This window comes from Stegodyphus dumicola, chromosome 5 (assembly GCF_044657685.1).
Source record: "Stegodyphus dumicola isolate Sdum_Otavi_A_Nest chromosome 5, ASM4465768v1".
Taxonomy (NCBI): Eukaryota; Metazoa; Arthropoda; class Arachnida; order Araneae; family Eresidae; genus Stegodyphus; species Stegodyphus dumicola.
Genome location: NC_140772.1, coordinates 195,092,600 through 195,117,698, shown reverse-complemented (window position 1 = coordinate 195,117,698; position 25,099 = coordinate 195,092,600). Strand labels below are relative to the sequence as shown.

The 25,099-nt window shown below is 30.0% G+C and overlaps 1 protein-coding gene across 1 annotated transcript in view; it reads left to right on the top strand.

The window, feature by feature from the left end:
* LOC118197063 (uncharacterized) overlaps window positions 1-25,099 on the top strand; it is a 153,888-nt gene that overhangs the window by 108,913 nt on the left and 19,876 nt on the right. Inside the window, exons 7-8 of the mRNA XM_085817858.1 lie at window positions 6,649-6,792; window positions 22,972-23,265. Coding sequence (XP_085673984.1) covers window positions 6,649-6,792; window positions 22,972-23,265 — 438 coding nt within the window. The remainder of the gene's footprint in view (window positions 1-6,648; window positions 6,793-22,971; window positions 23,266-25,099) is intronic.

Here is a 25,099-nt window from a genome sequence, read left to right as displayed (position 1 = left end):
CAAACTTTCTACAATTTTTTCCTCGGTCCTGGAAAAGGTTGACATCCACATTAAAAAAAAAAAAAAAAAAAAAAAAAAAGGAGGTAAAATCAGAGATATTAATTAAAAACTCTGAAAACGCTTATTTTCGCTCTCATTTTTGGGGGTGGCAACAGTCTCGCAAGCTGGAGATAAAAAATTTGCTTTATTTCGAGAAGTATTACCACTGCTCGCTCTCAAATCGTTGCGTTTGTTAATAAAAAAAATTTCTTAAGTTTTAAAATGAAATAAAAAAAGTTTTCTCAAACATTAAATACATTATTCCAGATTCCAAAATTCGTGGGAAGCCATTTTGACTGTTCCCATCTTCGTACGACTTTAATCAGCCGAGATATTAATTAAAAAACTCTGAAAGCTCTAATTTAAGCGAAAACTAGAAAAGTTTTCGCTTTTTCTTTGTCTGCATTGTCTTTATCTATTTTCAGATACATTTTGAAAAAATATTTGGTTTGTAAAATTAGTATAATAAGTTAAAGAAATATCAAAATTGCTAAAATATTTGGTAACCCCTACTGTAGATACCGCGACCCCAAAGGTCGTGACCCACAGTTTAAGAAACTCTGCACTAAGAATGTAAAAGAATGCACTCAAAAAATGAAATTGAATATTCAAAGAAAAATATGTATTCAGAAGATATGTATTTTTCTTAAAACATTACATTATATCATCTTTTGATTTCGGCTTTTCAAAATATGTCAAGTGTAAAATTATTATTGTTGCTATTATTGTAATTGTTATACTTGGGCTTGTACCTCTGTCGTCGCTAGCGCAGTGCTGTGTGAGTAACACTAACTTTTAAATTTTCAGTCATTAGACTGTGACAAATTATAGCTTCACAAATACAAGTGGGTGGTGCCTTTTATAATACATTTTGTTGAAATATTTTTTTCCTTCCATAAAATGACACAGTTGACTAAATATTATACGTTTTATTACATTCGATTTACGGCAAAGCTTTTGTCAGTATTTTTTTTTCCTCAGTTCATGACAATAACATAAAATTGAAACGTTTCCATTGTACTTTTCCCTCTAAAAGAATTCGTTTACTTCTCTTCTGAGATACTTCGTTTCTGCTGCCAGATACCAAAACTAAATCTAAAACTAAAACAGTAAGCAAGTTTTAAAAAAACAGCAAACGAATAAAATAAATATTTAGCAGACTCTGCGGTACTCAAACTGTTAATCTACAGATGGTACAGATGGTATAAATATTACAGTTAAGAAGAGGTAAGGTAATTAAACAGAGATACAAATTATAAAGAAATATATATATATATATATATATTAAATCTCGCATTTTATTACACAGATTTGTAATGTACAGCCAGCCTTTCTCTTAGGCCGCAATGGTGTTTTGATAATGGCATCATAAATTAAATTAGCGATTCGAATTCATTAGATAATGGTTACAATAATCGGTTACATCCTCATAAGAGGAAGAATGCCTTCGTGAAAGACTTTCTATAGGAAACTGGCTCTTATTCATGTAACAAGTCGGGGAAACTTTCCTCGATGCCAGGCTATTTGCCCGGATTTGACCTCGGATCATATTACCAGTGTTTATTGTTATTATGTACACATTTTACTACACGGCTTTATTTGTTATACGTTTAACAACGGCTATGTTCTTAGCCGTCGGTAGCCGTGCGGAAAACGAATCAATCACGTAGCTGATGTTTCTTTGAAGGATCCTCGCATCTTTAGGAGAAAAACAAATATGCTGTGGACACCACATGATTTGTACGACTTATTAAATTTTACACATTTTTTTTTGCTGCACTTGATTTAAACTTACTTCCTCGAATTTTTCTGACTTAAATAACCGATCACTTAAATAACCGAAGTTGAAAATGACATCAAAAGCTGCTTTGGATTTTTCATAACGAATGTAAAACTTTCTCAAATATAAGTACAGGAACCGGGAGACCACTTCAAGAATTAGATTTCATTATTTGTCGAAAATCATATTTTAAAATTTGACATTGTCAAAACATGAACATTTTCGTCATTTAAAACACTTCTGCGATTGGAAGCTTATGACTACGACGAACAATTGCGAAAATAAAGGCCGGATAAAAATAAAAACAGCAAACGAATAAAATAAATATTTAGCAGACTCTGCGGTACTCAAACTGTTAATCTAGAGATGGTACAGATGGTATAAATATTACAGTTAAGAAGAGATAAGGTAATTAAACAGAGATACAAAATATAAAGAAATATATATGTATTAAATCTCGCATTTTATTACACAGATTTGTAATGTACAGCCAGCCTTTCTCTTAGGCCGCAATGGTGTTTTGATAAAGGCATCATAAATTAAATTAGCGATTCGAATTCATTAGATAATGGTTACAATAATCGGTTACATCCTCATAAGAGGAAGAATGCCTTCGTGAAAGAGTTTCTATAGGAAACTATAGAAAGGAATATAGGAAATATCTACAGGAAACATTTAAGCCGGGTAATTTGGGTATATAAATATATAGTGGTGTTGCCGATTTCAATAAAAAAAAAAAGGAAGCTGCACAACTATATGTTATAGCGGAGCCGTATACAAAATTTCAATGCTTTACGGCATATCGTTTGTGATTTATGCAAGATTATACATAGGTACATATATATAGATGTCTCGAAAAAATTCCATTTTGAGTCCATTTTGCAATTTGTTTTTTTTGGGGAGAAGAGTCCTTAATTCTGTCCTTATGTACGTAAAAAAAAAAAAAAAAAAAAAAAAAAAAATCGTCCAAATGGATTTGAGAACAGTCAAAATGGACATTTCCGTTGAAATAAAATACCCGAAATTTTTCGCGGTGAAAATACTACTTCCTTTACTGTTGTGTTTTTATTGTGGCTTATCTCCACCTCATCGATAGTAACATCAGATCAGGTCTCTGATATCAGAGCAAGCCCACGAATTTCATCGGTGGCAAGGAGACAAGTTTTGCGCCTGTCGTTGGCTAGAGTATTGGCCACCATATAGGTGGCAGTGCGACTTTGCTCACTTCCACCCCCCAATTTAGAAGAAGAGCATCCCGGGGGACGGGTCCAAGGGTCTGGAGGTCCATGCGACGGCGTTTCGGTCACCCACCCCTCTTGCCCTACAATTCAGCCTCTCGAGAGGACTTTCGGCTCGCCGAATATTTAGAAGTATCCGCATGCCGCACATTCGAACCTGGGCCCTTCGGTACGGCAGTCAGCGTCGCTAACCACTACCCCAGTTTATTTCCTTTATGCCGTACAAGGAAGAAAAACGAATTTTAAAGTGAGTGGTCGCTATAATGAAGTGAATTTAGTATCTGTCTCTCATCAGTTAGGAATTTTTAGCATGGAACTTTTGCTAAAATGAGCGTTCATTTTAACGAGCATCGACTGTATAATATGCACGGGAATGCGTTTTACGTAATTCAAAACTTATTGTTTCATTTAATAATATTGCTCTAGGATGGTATTATGTTAGTACAGACTGAATGATTCTCTTTTGGGTTCCGATTGAACCTTGGATAAAGCATGAATGTTTCTACCTGTATGACATGATCAGACATAGCGATGAGAGCTTAAAATGTGTTACTTTTGGTAAAAATGATACCCCGAAAAGTGGAAAACGAATGAGGAACTTTTATGGCAGTTTCGCAATATTCTTACGTCATAACCGCCCTTGTAATAACTGTTTCACTGGCTACTCAATGATCTGAGTTTCTCAGAAAAGTAACTTAATTCTTGAATCACGTGACTAATGCAACTACTGCAGACGATTACCAAAAAAAAAAGTGTTTAATACTACCATTTTATTTACTATTCGCGGAAAGAAAGTTTCGTAATTATAGTCTGCTTGCATTGATTTACATGACAGTTGCATATGATTCGTCAGAAAGCAGATATTATTGGTTGTGTAGTTCTTGTTGGTGTAGAATTAAATGGCAGACAAAAGTGCCATGTATTTTTTAATTTCTTTATTATTCCTGTTCATTCTGCGTTCGAAGTTCCTTGGGCAAGAAAGCCACACGTTAGGAAGGTAACGTGCTCCGCTTTCCGAAGTGTAACGTGCATTCTTTTCCTTTGAACAAATTAAGTGGTTTTTATTTTTTTTCCGTTTCATCTCTTTATGGCGAAAATATTAGAAATAAAAAAAAAATTACAATTTCCTGCTTTGGTTGCCTTGGGAAAGATTTGATAATATGGGACACAGCAATTATTACCTTTGAAAGAAAGAAATAATGAAGTTAGCAGTTAAAAGTGTTTGTAGGCTATATGATATCTTAGATTTTTCTAAAACAGAAGTACTAACTATAAAAGAAACTAAAACGGATACCGTCTAATTTAGCATTGTTTGAATAGATATGATTTGCTTTCAGTGAATTTTAAGTTTTCATCATGCAAATAAAATACTGAAAATATTCAAACTGTAAATGTTATCTTGACCGCCCAGTGGCAAAGTGGCTAGCGTGTCGCTCTGCTGAAGCACAGGTCTGGGGTTCGATTCCGGGCAAGTTGACTCAGCCTTTCATCCCTTAAGTAAGTCGATAAAATAAGTACCAAGCTCACTTGGGGTCTAAACACCGCGGGTCCCGCGACAAGCTGACCACTTGCCCAGGGTATAAGCTCGGATTTTTTATTATAAATGTTAAACTGGTATTGGATGCGAATTGTATGGAGCTTTAAAAACTAACAACTCGCTATATAAGCTTCAGCAAAAATAATTACTGACATTGATTCGTTTGACGAACAGCTGATCAAAACGACGTTTAGGAAAATAATAATTGGAAAGACCAGAATATGGATACACTAGTAACTGAAATTCAAGTTAAAAGATCTCCCTTCTCAAGAGTTATGGCTATATATTTTATTTGGCTTTAGATGTTTGCTGCTTCTTTTATTGCCACTACAGCTTAGGTGGGCCATGGCCTGTCGTAGAACTCTCTTTCACTCCACTTTGCTATTAGCTAGAATTTCTCTATTGGCAATTTTAATAATATTATAATGTTTAATAATGTTAAAGTCTTTATGGAATGTAGTCCAGATATCGAAACCTGGACTTCTCTCTAGAGTAATTTTCCCGTTGGTGTATACTTCAAAATTTTAAATATTTAAGAAGAAAACTTTATTTGCCAGATGTGGCCAGCAAATTTCATTGTGTTAATTTTAATCTATTTGATGATATCACTCTCTCATTTCTTCAAGACAGATGTTAAATGCAAATAACGAATACTCAAGCAGGTAACAAAAATTATATATGAAGTGGTTCACATATAAAGTATTTTAAGCAATTTTTGATGTAAAATGTTCAAACTGCAGTAACTTTTTTTAACTTCGGATTAGCTTGATGGGATTGGGAACAAATCACAGAGTTTATAATTAAATTCTAAATATATTTTTTGTATATCTGTAGGCAAGATTTTTAAGTAATGTCTTTACATTCTGATGAATGAGTCATAGCATAGCAAAACAGTTCTCTTTACAGAACTGTTTCTGTTAAAGGCATATTTATATATTGGGAATGTTATATGATATTTCCTTTTTGAATTAAAAACTGTGTTATGTATTTGGTTATGATTTATAGGAGCTGTAAAACAATAAATAATATTCTGTGTGTTATTGTTATGTTTATTGAATTACAAATTGAAATTTGGCGTCATAACAGATTCTATTCTAATGCTAGCTTATGTTATGTTAATACATGTAAAGAAGCTATGTAATGACCTGTGATATAACATGTATATATATATTATACTATATATATGTATTCATACATTCTGTATATATACATATATACAGGATGTCCCGTAAATGTTCGGACAGTTTCTGGGGGAGGTAGGGCGCATCATATGGATTAAGAATTGCGTAGAAACCCATGCCCGAAAATATCAGGGCAAGTGGAAGAGAGGTGGAAGATGGGAAAGGAAACAAGAGAGTGATTAATTTGAAACATGTATTGGGCAGTAATACAAATAGTGTACTACAGCTTGACGGGTACAACAGATGCTCGAAGTTAGCACCATCAGATGCCGAACATGCCTGACACCGACCGATCATTGATTGCCGGACATGTTCAAACACACCGGGAGTTTCTTGATTGTAGCAGCTGCGCAGGCGAGTCTTGCCACGAGATCCATTTCAGACACAACAGGATCTTGATGCAAGACACTTTTGATGCCTCCCCACAAAAAAAAAAAAAAAAAAAAAAAAAAAAAAAAATCAAGGCTCGCTAAATCCGGTGAGCATGGAGGCCAGGGAACTGGTCCCATCACGCCCATTCCATCGATGCGGGAATGATCTACTCAAATGGCTACGAACATCGAGTCCAAAATGAGCAGTAGCCCCATCATATTGGAACCACATGTTCACAAGCTCTCCGTTGGTATAGCGTTCCATGCTTTTCGTATGGTGCCTACCGGTCGAACGAGGCAATTCTCATTTTCCAATAGCACTCTCCTGTACAACACCCTCTGGCGGCGAACAGTGACGTTTCTGGACAGGGGTTCCAATGCAATTATTAATCCTTATGATGTGCCCTACCGCCGCCAAAAGTTTGTCGCAACATTTAAGGTTTACCCAGTATATCCAGATCCTGATATATGAAAAGTGCTAACTGAGATGGTTTTCTTTCAGGTCCCATTGCTGGTGCTCTTAGCTACAGATGGAGTATTCGTACGATCACCATGATGGGAGTTTTGCTAGTCACTCTGACAAACATGTGTTGCTGGTTCGCTTCAGATATCTATATGGTCACTCTCTTTTTAGGAGGTTTGCAAGGTAAGAAGAAATTCTTAGGCAGTGCAGCATAGAGTCCTTATGCCATCGTCTTTGAGAACAATAATTTCATATCGTGATATAAAGCGACTGTGTTAAAAAATTAAATTTCATTTACTACTTTAAATTTTGATATTTTTTGTCTTGGCAAACGAACAGAACTGATATGACTTGTGCAGCATTTACTAGTGTAAAGGAGATAACACAAGCAAGTAAATATAAGTTGCTTTAGAATGCTTAGGGAGTTGTTTTAGAAAACTACATGACGAAAAGAAGAAATAAATTTAGCTGAAAGTAACTGAAAATTTGATGTCTTAATAGAGAGCAGGATGACAGTTATGTATCATTAAGAAGTTTCTGTAAACAGCTTTTAAAGACGTATCAATTCGTGATCTTGTAGCAACTTCGCAATCCAAAAATTAGTTTAATTTTAATGCGTACAAAATTCTTTAAGTCAACTTATAGATGGTAAGCACCCGAACAAACATACCACTTTCATTTTTCATTGGAATATTCAGTAAATTACATGAGATACTGTTGGCTATAGGCTGATGCAAATTTTCTGAACACATTTGTATAGGTTTTGTATTAGGCTAAGCTAAATCGTCGATACTCAGTAGTTTAGATGTATATCTTAGATGCATCTCAGCTTTAATCGCAACTAAATGTATAGTGTAAATTAAATTAGATAAGTTAAAACACTCGACGACTACATGTTTTTAGAAGGTGTATAGTCTTGTAAGGAAGACATCATCATGCGTTTCTTTTGCTACTGAAGTAGTGCAGCATTTCAAATATCCGCATTGAAGTAAAGGACATTTTATTTCGTTTCTTTGTTTTATTTCACTAAAGATTATGTAAGTAAAAAGTGCACTTGAAAAGTCTAACAAAAAAAAAGTCCCACTTAAAAAACTCATGAAATTATTCCATATTCTTGAGCACACAACTTATTTCTGTTTGAATTAAAATAGACAATGAAATTAGCTCTAAAATTGCATACTTTATTTTGTTTCTGCTACTTTTACTCTGTAAAATTTAAATAATTTTATAAACATGATAACAAACAAACCATTACTGTTAATCTAAAATTAAAAGCGAATAGATAAATAAGCAACAATCTTACTTTACTAGGCCTGCAAAAAAAATGGGCAAAGTATCCGAATAATTGTTTCAAATTTCTGAAGCCTAGATAATTGCAGTTTCGCATTTTCAGATATTTGTCATCTTTAGATTTGTCCTGAAAAGAAAAAAGTATAAAAAACTCATATCTGCTTGAATTTTGTTTTCAAATCAAAATGTAGGTTCGTATAAATCTCAACATGTCTCCAAACAACACTAGTAGTTCCGACCTGGCTTCGAATCCAGGCGAACGAGCTGGCTGCACGGGCGTTTTCGTGGCTTTCCCCATGCGTAACGTGTATACGAGCCAGTTTCCCTTAGAAAATTCACCACAAAGGCATCCCTTCCCTTAGGCAGATAGCCGTAGCTTCCTTTGTTATAATTAACTAAACCAAACGAAACAAATTGAAGTAGTATTGAAGAACAAGTACATATTGAATTATTCTCTATATGTTGTAATAAAAAATATTGATATGTATGCTTCTTGCAATTACCACATTGAGGAAACAAGCTAAATGCTTTCATTTTTCGTGCATGTCTGTATAGTGTAAATATTAATATCACCAGTGTCATATTCGTTTCATTAAAGTAAACATGCTGACAATTATACATTTGTAGACATACACAGCCAAAAGTATTAGTCACCCTATAATAATGCTTTTATTTAGAAATAAATAAAAACTGATATTTTAATCATTGAATAAAAGTAAACATGCTGACAATTATACATTTGTAGACATACACAGCCAAAAGTATTAGTCACCCTATAATAATGCTTTTATTTAGAAATAAATAAAAACTGATATTTTAATCATTGAATAAAAGTAAACATGCTGACAATTATACATTTGTAGACATACACAGCCAAAAGTATTAGTCACCCTATAATAATGCTTTTATTTAGAAATAAATAAAAACTGATATTTTAATCATTGAATAAAAGTAAACATGCTGACAATTATACATTTGTAGACATACACAGCCAAAAGTATTAGTCACCCTATAATAATGCTTTTATTTAGAAATAAATAAAAACTGATATTTTAATCATTGAATAAAAGTAAACATGCTGACAATTATACATTTGTAGACATACACAGCCAAAAGTATTAGTCACCCTATAATAATGCTTTTATTTAGAAATAAATAAAAACTGATATTTTAATCATTGAATAAAAGTAAACATGCTGACAATTATACATTTGTAGACATACACAGCCAAAAGTATTAGTCACCCTATAATAATGCTTTTATTTAGAAATAAATAAAAACTGATATTTTAATCATTGAATAAAAGTAAACATGCTGACAATTATACATTTGTAGACATACACAGCCAAAAGTATTAGTCACCCTATAATAATGCTTTTATTTAGAAATAAATAAAAACTGATATTTTAATCATTGAATAAAAGTAAACATGCTGACAATTATACATTTGTAGACATACACAGCCAAAAGTATTAGTCACCCTATAATAATGCTTTTATTTAGAAATAAATAAAAACTGATATTTTAATCATTGAATAAAAGTAAACATGCTGACAATTATACATTTGTAGACATACACAGCCAAAAGTATTAGTCACCCTATAATAATGCTTTTATTTAGAAATAAATAAAAACTGATATTTTAATCATTGAATAAAAGTAAACATGCTGACAATTATACATTTGTAGACATACACAGCCAAAAGTATTAGTCACCCTATAATAATGCTTTTATTTAGAAATAAATAAAAACTGATATTTTAATCATTGAATAAAAGTAAACATGCTGACAATTATACATTTGTAGACATACACAGCCAAAAGTATTAGTCACCCTATAATAATGCTTTTATTTAGAAATAAATAAAAACTGATATTTTAATCATTGAATAAAAGTAAACATGCTGACAATTATACATTTGTAGACATACACAGCCAAAAGTATTAGTCACCCTATAATAATGCTTTTATTTAGAAATAAATAAAAACTGATATTTTAATCATTGAATAAAAGTAAACATGCTGACAATTATACATTTGTAGACATACACAGCCAAAAGTATTAGTCACCCTATAATAATGCTTTTATTTAGAAATAAATAAAAACTGATATTTTAATCATTGAATAAAAGTAAACATGCTGACAATTATACATTTGTAGACATACACAGCCAAAAGTATTAGTCACCCTATAATAATGCTTTTATTTAGAAATAAATAAAAACTGATATTTTAATCATTGAATAAAAGTAAACATGCTGACAATTATACATTTGTAGACATACACAGCCAAAAGTATTAGTCACCCTATAATAATGCTTTTATTTAGAAATAAATAAAAACTGATATTTTAATCATTGAATAAAAGTAAACATGCTGACAATTATACATTTGTAGACATACACAGCCAAAAGTATTAGTCACCCTATAATAATGCTTTTATTTAGAAATAAATAAAAACTGATATTTTAATCATTGAATAAAAGTAAACATGCTGACAATTATACATTTGTAGACATACACAGCCAAAAGTATTAGTCACCCTATAATAATGCTTTTATTTAGAAATAAATAAAAACTGATATTTTAATCATTGAATAAAAGTAAACATGCTGACAATTATACATTTGTAGACATACACAGCCAAAAGTATTAGTCACCCTATAATAATGCTTTTATTTAGAAATAAATAAAAACTGATATTTTAATCATTGAATAAAAGTAAACATGCTGACAATTATACATTTGTAGACATACACAGCCAAAAGTATTAGTCACCCTATAATAATGCTTTTATTTAGAAATAAATAAAAACTGATATTTTAATCATTGAATAAAAGTAAACATGCTGACAATTATACATTTGTAGACATACACAGCCAAAAGTATTAGTCACCCTATAATAATGCTTTTATTTAGAAATAAATAAAAACTGATATTTTAATCATTGAATAAAAGTAAACATGCTGACAATTATACATTTGTAGACATACACAGCCAAAAGTATTAGTCACCCTATAATAATGCTTTTATTTAGAAATAAATAAAAACTGATATTTTAATCATTGAATAAAAGTAAACATGCTGACAATTATACATTTGTAGACATACACAGCCAAAAGTATTAGTCACCCTATAATAATGCTTTTATTTAGAAATAAATAAAAACTGATATTTTAATCATTGAATAAAAGTAAACATGCTGACAATTATACATTTGTAGACATACACAGCCAAAAGTATTAGTCACCCTATAATAATGCTTTTATTTAGAAATAAATAAAAACTGATATTTTAATCATTGAATAAAAGTAAACATGCTGACAATTATACATTTGTAGACATACACAGCCAAAAGTATTAGTCACCCTATAATAATGCTTTTATTTAGAAATAAATAAAAACTGATATTTTAATCATTGAATAAAAGTAAACATGCTGACAATTATACATTTGTAGACATACACAGCCAAAAGTATTAGTCACCCTATAATAATGCTTTTATTTAGAAATAAATAAAAACTGATATTTTAATCATTGAATAAAAGTAAACATGCTGACAATTATACATTTGTAGACATACACAGCCAAAAGTATTAGTCACCCTATAATAATGCTTTTATTTAGAAATAAATAAAAACTGATATTTTAATCATTGAATAAAAGTAAACATGCTGACAATTATACATTTGTAGACATACACAGCCAAAAGTATTAGTCACCCTATAATAATGCTTTTATTTAGAAATAAATAAAAACTGATATTTTAATCATTGAATAAAAGTAAACATGCTGACAATTATACATTTGTAGACATACACAGCCAAAAGTATTAGTCACCCTATAATAATGCTTTTATTTAGAAATAAATAAAAACTGATATTTTAATCATTGAATAAAAGTAAACATGCTGACAATTATACATTTGTAGACATACACAGCCAAAAGTATTAGTCACCCTATAATAATGCTTTTATTTAGAAATAAATAAAAACTGATATTTTAATCATTGAATAAAAGTAAACATGCTGACAATTATACATTTGTAGACATACACAGCCAAAAGTATTAGTCACCCTATAATAATGCTTTTATTTAGAAATAAATAAAAACTGATATTTTAATCATTGAATAAAAGTAAACATGCTGACAATTATACATTTGTAGACATACACAGCCAAAAGTATTAGTCACCCTATAATAATGCTTTTATTTAGAAATAAATAAAAACTGATATTTTAATCATTGAATAAAAGTAAACATGCTGACAATTATACATTTGTAGACATACACAGCCAAAAGTATTAGTCACCCTATAATAATGCTTTTATTTAGAAATAAATAAAAACTGATATTTTAATCATTGAATAAAAGTAAACATGCTGACAATTATACATTTGTAGACATACACAGCCAAAAGTATTAGTCACCCTATAATAATGCTTTTATTTAGAAATAAATAAAAACTGATATTTTAATCATTGAATAAAAGTAAACATGCTGACAATTATACATTTGTAGACATACACAGCCAAAAGTATTAGTCACCCTATAATAATGCTTTTATTTAGAAATAAATAAAAACTGATATTTTAATCATTGAATAAAAGTAAACATGCTGACAATTATACATTTGTAGACATACACAGCCAAAAGTATTAGTCACCCTATAATAATGCTTTTATTTAGAAATAAATAAAAACTGATATTTTAATCATTGAATAAAAGTAAACATGCTGACAATTATACATTTGTAGACATACACAGCCAAAAGTATTAGTCACCCTATAATAATGCTTTTATTTAGAAATAAATAAAAACTGATATTTTAATCATTGAATAAAAGTAAACATGCTGACAATTATACATTTGTAGACATACACAGCCAAAAGTATTAGTCACCCTATAATAATGCTTTTATTTAGAAATAAATAAAAACTGATATTTTAATCATTGAATAAAAGTAAACATGCTGACAATTATACATTTGTAGACATACACAGCCAAAAGTATTAGTCACCCTATAATAATGCTTTTATTTAGAAATAAATAAAAACTGATATTTTAATCATTGAATAAAAGTAAACATGCTGACAATTATACATTTGTAGACATACACAGCCAAAAGTATTAGTCACCCTATAATAATGCTTTTATTTAGAAATAAATAAAAACTGATATTTTAATCATTGAATAAAAGTAAACATGCTGACAATTATACATTTGTAGACATACACAGCCAAAAGTATTAGTCACCCTATAATAATGCTTTTATTTAGAAATAAATAAAAACTGATATTTTAATCATTGAATAAAAGTAAACATGCTGACAATTATACATTTGTAGACATACACAGCCAAAAGTATTAGTCACCCTATAATAATGCTTTTATTTAGAAATAAATAAAAACTGATATTTTAATCATTGAATAAAAGTAAACATGCTGACAATTATACATTTGTAGACATACACAGCCAAAAGTATTAGTCACCCTATAATAATGCTTTTATTTAGAAATAAATAAAAACTGATATTTTAATCATTGAATAAAAGTAAACATGCTGACAATTATACATTTGTAGACATACACAGCCAAAAGTATTAGTCACCCTATAATAATGCTTTTATTTAGAAATAAATAAAAACTGATATTTTAATCATTGAATAAAAGTAAACATGCTGACAATTATACATTTGTAGACATACACAGCCAAAAGTATTAGTCACCCTATAATAATGCTTTTATTTAGAAATAAATAAAAACTGATATTTTAATCATTGAATAAAAGTAAACATGCTGACAATTATACATTTGTAGACATACACAGCCAAAAGTATTAGTCACCCTATAATAATGCTTTTATTTAGAAATAAATAAAAACTGATATTTTAATCATTGAATAAAAGTAAACATGCTGACAATTATACATTTGTAGACATACACAGCCAAAAGTATTAGTCACCCTATAATAATGCTTTTATTTAGAAATAAATAAAAACTGATATTTTAATCATTGAATAAAAGTAAACATGCTGACAATTATACATTTGTAGACATACACAGCCAAAAGTATTAGTCACCCTATAATAATGCTTTTATTTAGAAATAAATAAAAACTGATATTTTAATCATTGAATAAAAGTAAACATGCTGACAATTATACATTTGTAGACATACACAGCCAAAAGTATTAGTCACCCTATAATAATGCTTTTATTTAGAAATAAATAAAAACTGATATTTTAATCATTGAATAAAAGTAAACATGCTGACAATTATACATTTGTAGACATACACAGCCAAAAGTATTAGTCACCCTATAATAATGCTTTTATTTAGAAATAAATAAAAACTGATATTTTAATCATTGAATAAAAGTAAACATGCTGACAATTATACATTTGTAGACATACACAGCCAAAAGTATTAGTCACCCTATAATAATGCTTTTATTTAGAAATAAATAAAAACTGATATTTTAATCATTGAATAAAAGTAAACATGCTGACAATTATACATTTGTAGACATACACAGCCAAAAGTATTAGTCACCCTATAATAATGCTTTTATTTAGAAATAAATAAAAACTGATATTTTAATCATTGAATAAAAGTAAACATGCTGACAATTATACATTTGTAGACATACACAGCCAAAAGTATTAGTCACCCTATAATAATGCTTTTATTTAGAAATAAATAAAAACTGATATTTTAATCATTGAATAAAAGTAAACATGCTGACAATTATACATTTGTAGACATACACAGCCAAAAGTATTAGTCACCCTATAATAATGCTTTTATTTAGAAATAAATAAAAACTGATATTTTAATCATTGAATAAAAGTAAACATGCTGACAATTATACATTTGTAGACATACACAGCCAAAAGTATTAGTCACCCTATAATAATGCTTTTATTTAGAAATAAATAAAAACTGATATTTTAATCATTGAATAAAAGTAAACATGCTGACAATTATACATTTGTAGACATACACAGCCAAAAGTATTAGTCACCCTATAATAATGCTTTTATTTAGAAATAAATAAAAACTGATATTTTAATCATTGAATAAAAGTAAACATGCTGACAATTATACATTTGTAGACATACACAGCCAAAAGTATTAGTCACCCTATAATAATGCTTTTATTTAGAAATAAATAAAAACTGATATTTTAATCATTGAATAAAAGTAAACATGCTGACAATTATACATTTGTAGACATACACAGCCAAAAGTATTAGTCACCCTATAATAATGCTTTTATTTAGAAATAAATAAAAACTGATATTTTAATCATTGAATAAAAGTAAACATGCTGACAATTATACATTTGTAGACATACACAGCCAAAAGTATTAGTCACCCTATAATAATGCTTTTATTTAGAAATAAATAAAAACTGATATTTTAATCATTGAATAAAAGTAAACATGCTGACAATTATACATTTGTAGACATACACAGCCAAAAGTATTAGTCACCCTATAATAATGCTTTTATTTAGAAATAAATAAAAACTGATATTTTAATCATTGAATAAAAGTAAACATGCTGACAATTATACATTTGTAGACATACACAGCCAAAAGTATTAGTCACCCTATAATAATGCTTTTATTTAGAAATAAATAAAAACTGATATTTTAATCATTGAATAAAAGTAAACATGCTGACAATTATACATTTGTAGACATACACAGCCAAAAGTATTAGTCACCCTATAATAATGCTTTTATTTAGAAATAAATAAAAACTGATATTTTAATCATTGAATAAAAGTAAACATGCTGACAATTATACATTTGTAGACATACACAGCCAAAAGTATTAGTCACCCTATAATAATGCTTTTATTTAGAAATAAATAAAAACTGATATTTTAATCATTGAATAAAAGTAAACATGCTGACAATTATACATTTGTAGACATACACAGCCAAAAGTATTAGTCACCCTATAATAATGCTTTTATTTAGAAATAAATAAAAACTGATATTTTAATCATTGAATAAAAGTAAACATGCTGACAATTATACATTTGTAGACATACACAGCCAAAAGTATTAGTCACCCTATAATAATGCTTTTATTTAGAAATAAATAAAAACTGATATTTTAATCATTGAATAAAAGTAAACATGCTGACAATTATACATTTGTAGACATACACAGCCAAAAGTATTAGTCACCCTATAATAATGCTTTTATTTAGAAATAAATAAAAACTGATATTTTAATCATTGAATAAAAGTAAACATGCTGACAATTATACATTTGTAGACATACACAGCCAAAAGTATTAGTCACCCTATAATAATGCTTTTATTTAGAAATAAATAAAAACTGATATTTTAATCATTGAATAAAAGTAAACATGCTGACAATTATACATTTGTAGACATACACAGCCAAAAGTATTAGTCACCCTATAATAATGCTTTTATTTAGAAATAAATAAAAACTGATATTTTAATCATTGAATAAAAGTAAACATGCTGACAATTATACATTTGTAGACATACACAGCCAAAAGTATTAGTCACCCTATAATAATGCTTTTATTTAGAAATAAATAAAAACTGATATTTTAATCATTGAATATAAGCGATGTTCATGCACAGTTTTAAAATAAAACTAGCAAAGCAACAACCTTCTGTATGGTGTAGATCTCAAGACTCTCAATTTCGAGGGCAAATAGGTACAGGCTCCTCTTCATCAGGAGCAAAGAACCTTGCAACGAAAGCCACGGTTGTATTTATACCCGAAAAAGTAAAGCAAACGTAGCGATATGTGTCGGCAGAAATAATACTGAAAACTGAAAAATTAGTTTAATAGAATTTTAAAAGTATTAGGAAGGACTGCATTGGAATTAAAGCCATTGACTAAACAAGATAATTTTTTGCGAATGTGAAAAGGTTCAAGAAAATCTAACAGCATAAAAAGTATATTGGCAGACGAAAATAGATAATAAATAAGCTACAGTGCATGCTGTAGATTTCGCTATAGACTTATTACACAGTGATGAAGAGGAAGATTGTTAAGACACAGAAAAGTCACAGTTAATACGAACAAAAAAGTGAATAATACTCTCTATATTGCATAGTTGACAAGAAAGGTGAAAAGGGGGTTAAAACTCTGGGATACGGTAATACTTTTTCCTTTTTCAATCAATTTCAGTTACCTTTAATGTTGTTTTAAGGGCACTTTAAATCAGGCGCTCAACAAATGCTGATTTTGAGCAATTTTGAATAACTCAGCTTTGAAGATATCGTACTTCTGGAAATAGGACTTAATTGCCTGTAACCGTTTAAAAGTAAAATCTCCAACTTCTATAAAACTCAGAAATATGCCCGAATGAACAATAATATTATTTCTATAATTACTACCACTAATATTAATTTTATTTTAATCAGAGTAACCTTCACATTTGATTATGGTTTAAAGCTTTTATATACTCTAAGACTGACTGATTGTCTTTGTAGAATATATAAAATTCTAGAAAAATCTGTAGTTTGAGGGCGTTTTTCAAATCGTCGAACTATAAACCGCCAAGTGTACAACCACAATATTTCTACACTTAATTGTTTTTATAATATCACATAGCCTGTTCCCAAATCTATAACAATACTTCAAATAATTAATTATTAAGTAATTAGATGTATATTTACAAACCTTGTATAAAATCTTGAAAATATTTTCATCATTTTACATTCTTCCTTAAATACAAAAAAAGTAATTAAAACTTAAATTTTCTTGTCATTAAAAGTTTATCTTGTTTATTCAAAATTAGTTAATTCACTTGTTTCAAGGATATTTTTACTGCATAAAAAACAACTTTTTTCAGTATATATTACTGGTGTCAACAGAGTATAAAGCAAAACAGTATAAAATGTTATTTAAAAAACTGTCATTAGCACATTAAATAATTGTTTAATATTCAATGTCCTCAAGTTTCACTAGCTGTCAGAGTTTTTTATAGTTTATATGTAATTGCGGCATGTTTCTGTACCGTTATTTGTTTTATACAGATGGTTTCACCAGAATCAAAAACCTTGATAACAACCAGATAGAGAGAAAGAACGAGAAAAGAAAAAGGAGGAAGAATAAATGTAAAATTTCAATAACATTGTAAAAGGCTGTTCATAATTTATGACTATCAATAAATAAAAGGTGTTTAGCCAACTTGAAACACTAGTGCATGTTCGTACTTATTCTCTTAATTTCCTGATGCACATGACGTTCTTGCAAGAGCTGAAGATATCTTAGATATCGTTATTTGCCTGTTGAGTGTATTTTTGATGTTAAAAGAAGGCATTTTGTGATGTATGACCTATTGCAATAACAGAGGCGATATGCAATAATTTAAAATTCCGCTACAAAAGGAATACCTTGCTTGCTATAAATCTGGTATACATATTATGCTTTAAATGAATTAAAGAGATTTAATTTGTATAGCGTAATAACTGTTTAGAGTAAATTACCTTATGCACAATATGCATTAAATGGATTATTCCAAATTTTTTAATTTATTAAAACATTTTATAGCATGTATATGTTTATGCAAATTAATTCTGGAAATGATCTTTAGAAATATATTTTAGGGTAAAAAAAAAGTTAAATGCATTTAAAAGTTAACAATCTGTTAATGTCTGCAAGCTTAAATTATATAATATTTATTTATCAAAAGAGACAGCGATTGCTTAACTGCAAATATGTTTGCTGGTGAATTTCGTATTATAGAAATAGACGTGATAATAATTATAGGATTTTTCGATCTAATTCTTCTTTGACGCATGGACTAAACGGTTTTATCATTTAACTAGCGGGCTATGGCCAAAGCAAAATTTATAATATCTACCTTCACCTGAAAAAAAATGTGTGTGTGTGATTGTGGCAAAGCCTCGAGGGCTATCTGCCTAAGGGGAGGGATCCCTTCGTGGAGTACTTTATAAGGGAAACTGGCTCGTATACACGAAAAAAAAAATGTATAAAAGCATTTCATTATGAATGCAATCAGTTCAGTCTTTCCAAGCAACAACCAATTCGTAAGTAATTTTTTCGTTGACAGACCAGGAAACAAAAACTTTTCACACTTGTTGAATAAATTTGTGATGTACGACCTATGGCAATAATGTATTTATCATATATGTATGATATCTTGATTGTATATTTTGATTCAAATTTAATGTAATATAACAACTTTTTCTCAGTATCAATAAAAGAAATAACGTGGCAGTATATATTTGATATCGTGTCAGTTATCCTAACCTGAAACAAAGGTGTTGCCGACAGCAACTATTTATTTAAAACGCTGATATTAACGAAAACATTTCGACATCATTGGACCTTATAAGAAATAGACTAACCCAAATGGGTTTCCTCCCTCGTCTGAGGCGTTCCCGGATGTCACCTTGATCACATCCGGAGGAGTAGGGACGACTTGCAGAAATTTAACAGTGGTTACCTATTGCAGCGTGTATAATTGTCCAGAAAAAGCTGGTTGTAACGCCTCATTTCACAAATTAGAATTTCTACATATTTTTATTTTTGAATTTAAGATTGATTTTTAAAAATTTAGCGTATTTATCAAGCATAATTAACGTTCCAAATAATTATAAAGCTATTGCATGCTTTCAGGGCTGGATAATTTTTAGCTTTTTTATTCTGTAAGGAAATTTGTAACTACTTCTTTTAGAAAATAATATTTTTAATCTGATCTAATAGAAAATTTCAAACAAGCAATTTTCCCTTGCAATTTTTATGCTTTTATTGGTGTAAATAAGTAAAAAATACTAAAATATTTAAAAACGAATTTTTGAAAGTTTTGTTTAAAATTCTAAATTGTGCTGCTTTTTTCAAAATTATAAATGAGTATTATAGCACAATTTCTGTAAAGGAATTTTATTTCAATTATATTTTATAATACATCATAGTGATAACACTTTTGCCTCCTTAAAAATTTTTATACATTTAATTCTAATATTAAAATTGTATTTAACCGTAATAATTAATTTTGCTTGTATTTTATAGTGATTATTTTTTAAATTTATTTTTAGTTCTGCATAAGATTTTTTTTTATTTACTGTTAATTTAATTTATTAGCCCAAAGGGGCGGTAGCCTAGAAAGGCTGTTAGTTTCGAAGCGGCATTTTGCGCTGTTTTACTATAAATGTGTGTCTCCTTGCAAATTGTTGTTACCAAATACTATCGCCCTGTATTATATTTAAAGAAATTAAATAATGAAGAATCTGCATGAATACATGTATGTTTCTCGCACTGTGACAAAAATGACGGTATTTAGAGACATCAAATTTTGAATAATGTAATCCTCCACCCGAACATTGGCATCTGGACGGCCGAATTTCGAATTTGTTTTAATCTATTTCATATTTTGTAAAACTTTAACGAATTTTCGATTAACAAACTCAACGAGTTCAGAGCGAGCACTGTACGGAAAATAACAGTTTTATCTCCAGTGCGGAAATTCTAAAGATATGCTGTTTTCAAATGTATGTGGTTTACTGGCGAAGAACATGATATTCAATAAATATAAGTAGCACATAAAATGTTAAAAAAAGGTTCCTTTTAAGCGTAATATAGAATGGGTGCTTCTAGATTTTATTTTACCTTTTTTCTCCCTTCATTACACTCAGAAAATTTTATGCTCCGAATTTTATAAATTACTAAAATAAATATTCCACTTTAATGTTAATAAGTTAATGATGATATAATCAAATAAATTATTGTTTTGTAATGTTATTATAGTTTTGAAAATCACAGCCTGAAAATGGTCATTAAGTTAAAAAAAATCAGAACTTGTTTAATTTTTACCTTATTTATTTCAAAGCATCACGTACTATCAATCTTATTTAATTTTAAGGCCCACCAGCGGCCGAGCGGTAAAGTCGCTGAACACTGGTAGTTCGGTCCGAGGTTCGAATCCCGCGAACGGGCTGGCTGCATGGCGGTTTGTTTCGTGTATACGAGCCAGTTTCCCTTAGAAAGTCCTCCACGAAGGCATCCCTCCTCTTAGGCAGATAGCCCTCGAGGCTTTGCCATAATCTCACACACACACACTTATTTAATTTTACGTTATTTGTACGCAAAATTAAGTTCATAAATTTTGTGCTTAGAGTTTTTACCGTTTTACCAAAGTAAACAAGAATTACGCGTGAAAAAAATGCGCGAAATGCAGTAAAAAGTGCTTTAATGAGATATATTAAATCTTATTTGGAAAAAACTCTGGCTTTCATAATCTCATCACTATACAACAATAATTAAAAAGAGTTATATGATACAAACGCCATAGGTTTCAGTGTTAAAGTAAACCAGATCGTCCCTACTCTTTCTTGCCGACATGTCGATGACGTGCGCCCCGCCCACTGGGTTAGTCTATCTCTTATAAAGTCCATGTTCGACATGCAATGACGTCACATGCAATCGCGTGCTTTCTTCTACTTCAGAATATGACATTATATAATAATAATAATAATATGTTTAATGTTTGGCAATGCTATTTTTATTTCATTAATAAAATAATAATATAATTAATTAATTTTTCATTAATAAACTCTACGATTTGAAAATGGCAACACTTTTAAATGAAACAAGTTATCTCCAGCACGCGAGACTGTTGCCACTCGGAAAAATGAGTGCTAAAATTAGCATTTTCAGAGGTTTTAATTAATATCCCGGCTTATTAAAATCGTACGAAGATGAGAATCGTCGAAATGACTTCCCACGAATTTTTGGAATACGGGGGTACCTCTCTCAAAACTCAACTCCTCGCCACTCCAGAGGAGACGATGCCGCAAACAAACAAACAGACGCGCACGTATTTTTAATAGTATAAATTGCGATAGACATTCAATTAAAAAAGAAGCAATAAACTATTTGCTTCAATAATTGTGGATATTTGCAACGAAATTTTATGCGCAGTTTATAAAAATTTCTGCAAAAGCGTATCTACACTGTACATTACAGTTATTGAAGGGTTAAAAATCATTTGATATGCTGAAGCCCTTGCTTTGTTGTTCCAATGAAGATGCATATTTTTAGTTACTCTAGAGACGAAATCATATAAAAAATTAATTTACTAAGAACTGCAATAGATATATTTTTAAAGTAAAAATTCCTAAACCGTCTTCAACAATCTTTATGTCCACAATTTTTAATAGAACTTTCTAGACCAGAGGTTCTCAAACTGATAGGAATTCCCGCCTTGGGGAGAATTTCATAGTTTAAGAGGAATGAGCTCAAGCTTTTACTTATTTGTGAAGTTTTAGTTTTTGTTCTTGAACAAAAATTACTAATTTTGATAAAGTTTTGGTATTTATCAACATTTCTTACAATTTGTTTCTTTTTGTAGTTGTTTCATTTAAAAAATCATCTAAATAATATATAAATAATCTTGATAAATATATATATTTATTTCTCAAGTTTTGGAAAGAGGGAGAAGAATTATCCTCTAGCGATGATTAAAGGGGTACAATGGGCAAAATTGTTTGAGGACCTCTGGTCTAGATAGTACATATCGATTTTCGAATTGGAAGAAATAATTATATATTGTATAACTAAAACTGGATATTATCAATTAGTTGGCGATTATACTATTCAACTTGACATTATTAGCAATACCGTACATAGTAAGGCCGTACATGTCGTACATAGCATGCCATTAAAGTACATAAGTAATTAATTAAGTACAGTAACTTCATATGAAAGCTAACGGCCATTGGGAAGATGTCTTCAAGGAGGAAAGTTAGTTTCTTAAAGAGAAGCAATTAATACTCATACATTCAGTTTGGCAAAAACTATTAAACTGCATTTCTTACTGACCTCGCTCTTGTTTAACGAAATAAAGTTATGTCTTCGATTCCTATATAGTACGGCGCTGCTTCTAAGTGCTAACAACGAGGTTACGAGGGCGAGTTTTCAATATCCAGTTTTATTTTAATATTCATTTGTCTTTAAAATTTACTTAAAAGTATATTTGATTATTCCTCCCCCCCCCGAATAAAAATTGCCTACCAATTAATTTTTTTTCTGTGTCTAGGTGTCGGAGTCGGTTTGGCTGTTACCTTAGTTCCAGTCATCATCAACCAGTACTTCGTGCAATACAAGAGCACCGGCGCTGGCATAGCTTGCGCTGGTGCCACAGCGGGATCCTTTGCATTGCCTCCCATAGTCGAGTTAGCTGTTGAAGAATTTGGACTAAGGGGTGCGTTCTTAATGATGGCAGGTATCACACTTCATGGTGTTCTAGGTGGTGCCTTGATGCGACCTGCAGCCTGGCTGACGACGATTGGACGAAAAAATAGCAAGAGACCTGCTTTAGAAAACAAATGCGGTAATTATTCATTAAAACCTTGACAGTTGACATATGTTTTATGATGTAAATCTTTTAAATGGTACGATTTTATAAATGAATATCCAAAATGTTCAAGTGAGCATATTTGCCTACATACACATGCTGTATATTTTATTATATTTATATCAGCATTAAACAAATAGTTTGAGATTATATAGATTTAGGTTAAAATAACATTTTTGTTGTTTGACTTTTAAATTATATAGACTGTTGCAAAAAGGTAACTTTTTCGTAGTAGATATTTCTTTCTTAGATATTGATTCTAGACTTGTGTCTTCAATAATTTAAAAACTAACCTTACGTTGTGTGATTATGCGAGGTAGACCACGGCTTTCTGAATCCAAGCTGATGTATTCTTAGCCACTGTTCTCCAGTTCTTGATTACAAAAATTGAAGGACTGTGGCGCAGAGAACAGTAGTGTCTTTCTCAAGTCAGCCATCCTACCTGAATTTGAGTTTGCCTGTTATTCGGATGCTAGTCGCTTTGAATGAAAACACCTTTTTTTTTCATCTTCCATTCGCAATATCATTTCAGTCTATTTATTTATTTTTTTATTATATGAACTAAGCTTATATCTAGTTCACCGCAGGTTCGAAAAATCTCCGGATACTTACATATTAGCGCAACCACTGCGCAATTTCGCGATTTTTTACGGATGAAAAGGTATAAATTACTTATCGGGTGCGTGCTAGTTGTTTTCGCGACTTTTTTCAAAATGATTTTCGAAGTACTGATGATTACTGTAAGTCGGCAAGCATTATCAACACATGAAAAGTCAACATATTTTAGCCATTTAAAATTAAAATTTGAATTTTTAAATAAGGCTTACTTAATATATTTAAAAAATGAAACACTTTACATTCGTCTCTAAATCTTTCTGTAATTTTTTTACATTGTTCTTCTCCTCGAAATTACAGTGATTTGCTTTCGCTTGAACAAACATCGGAGAATTACAAAGGTTTGACATCGCTCAAATCTCGACATCACTGCCTATCTACTAAATGCATCTCCTCGTTGGTCCCTTTAGAGATACTGAGGGGAAAAATTCTGTATTCCTGCAGGAATTTTCTCGCAGTTTCTTCCATTGTTGGTAAATTATACAATCTCATATTTTAAAATTAAGGCGTAGACTGCCACCATTTGTTTATACAAGCCGTTAAAATACAACAAAAAATACGCATGCGAAATGGCGACGTTTCTTGATTGAAAGAGTGTTATAAGCATGGTTGCCTGAAAATGACATGGTTGCCAGAGTTTGGCACATTCTGAAAATTTGGCAACTCCTACTGAGGTGGTTGCAATAACACGCTACTGAGGTGGTTGCAATAACACGTAAGTACCAGCTTCTTTTTGCAATGCCAAAAAACTCTTTTTAAATCTTTGAATGTTGTAGCTTATCGATGCAATACATAAATATTCTAACATTTCAAGACTCATTCGGTTATTATAATATATTCACACAATTTGTTTTAGCTCCATGAATTTCAATTGCATTATAAGAATATCAAAACAAGGTTACAGGGCTGCCCAGAATATGGTGTCTGGTGTATCATTCTGACAAAATTTTCTTATTAAAATATTTAATGTTCAGTTAAGTAATTATGAAAGAAAGAAAAGAAAGCAGTGTGCTTAGCTTAGAAGAATTATTTGGGTTATGGAAGAAAGAGACAAAAGAAAGTGAAAGCTTATTGTTCATTCAAATAATTCAACTGAAGAATCTATAAAATTTAATACTAGATTTTTTATAGGAATTATTAACGAAATGCTTTAAAAATTTAATATCTATTGTGCTCAAAATTTTAACAACATATT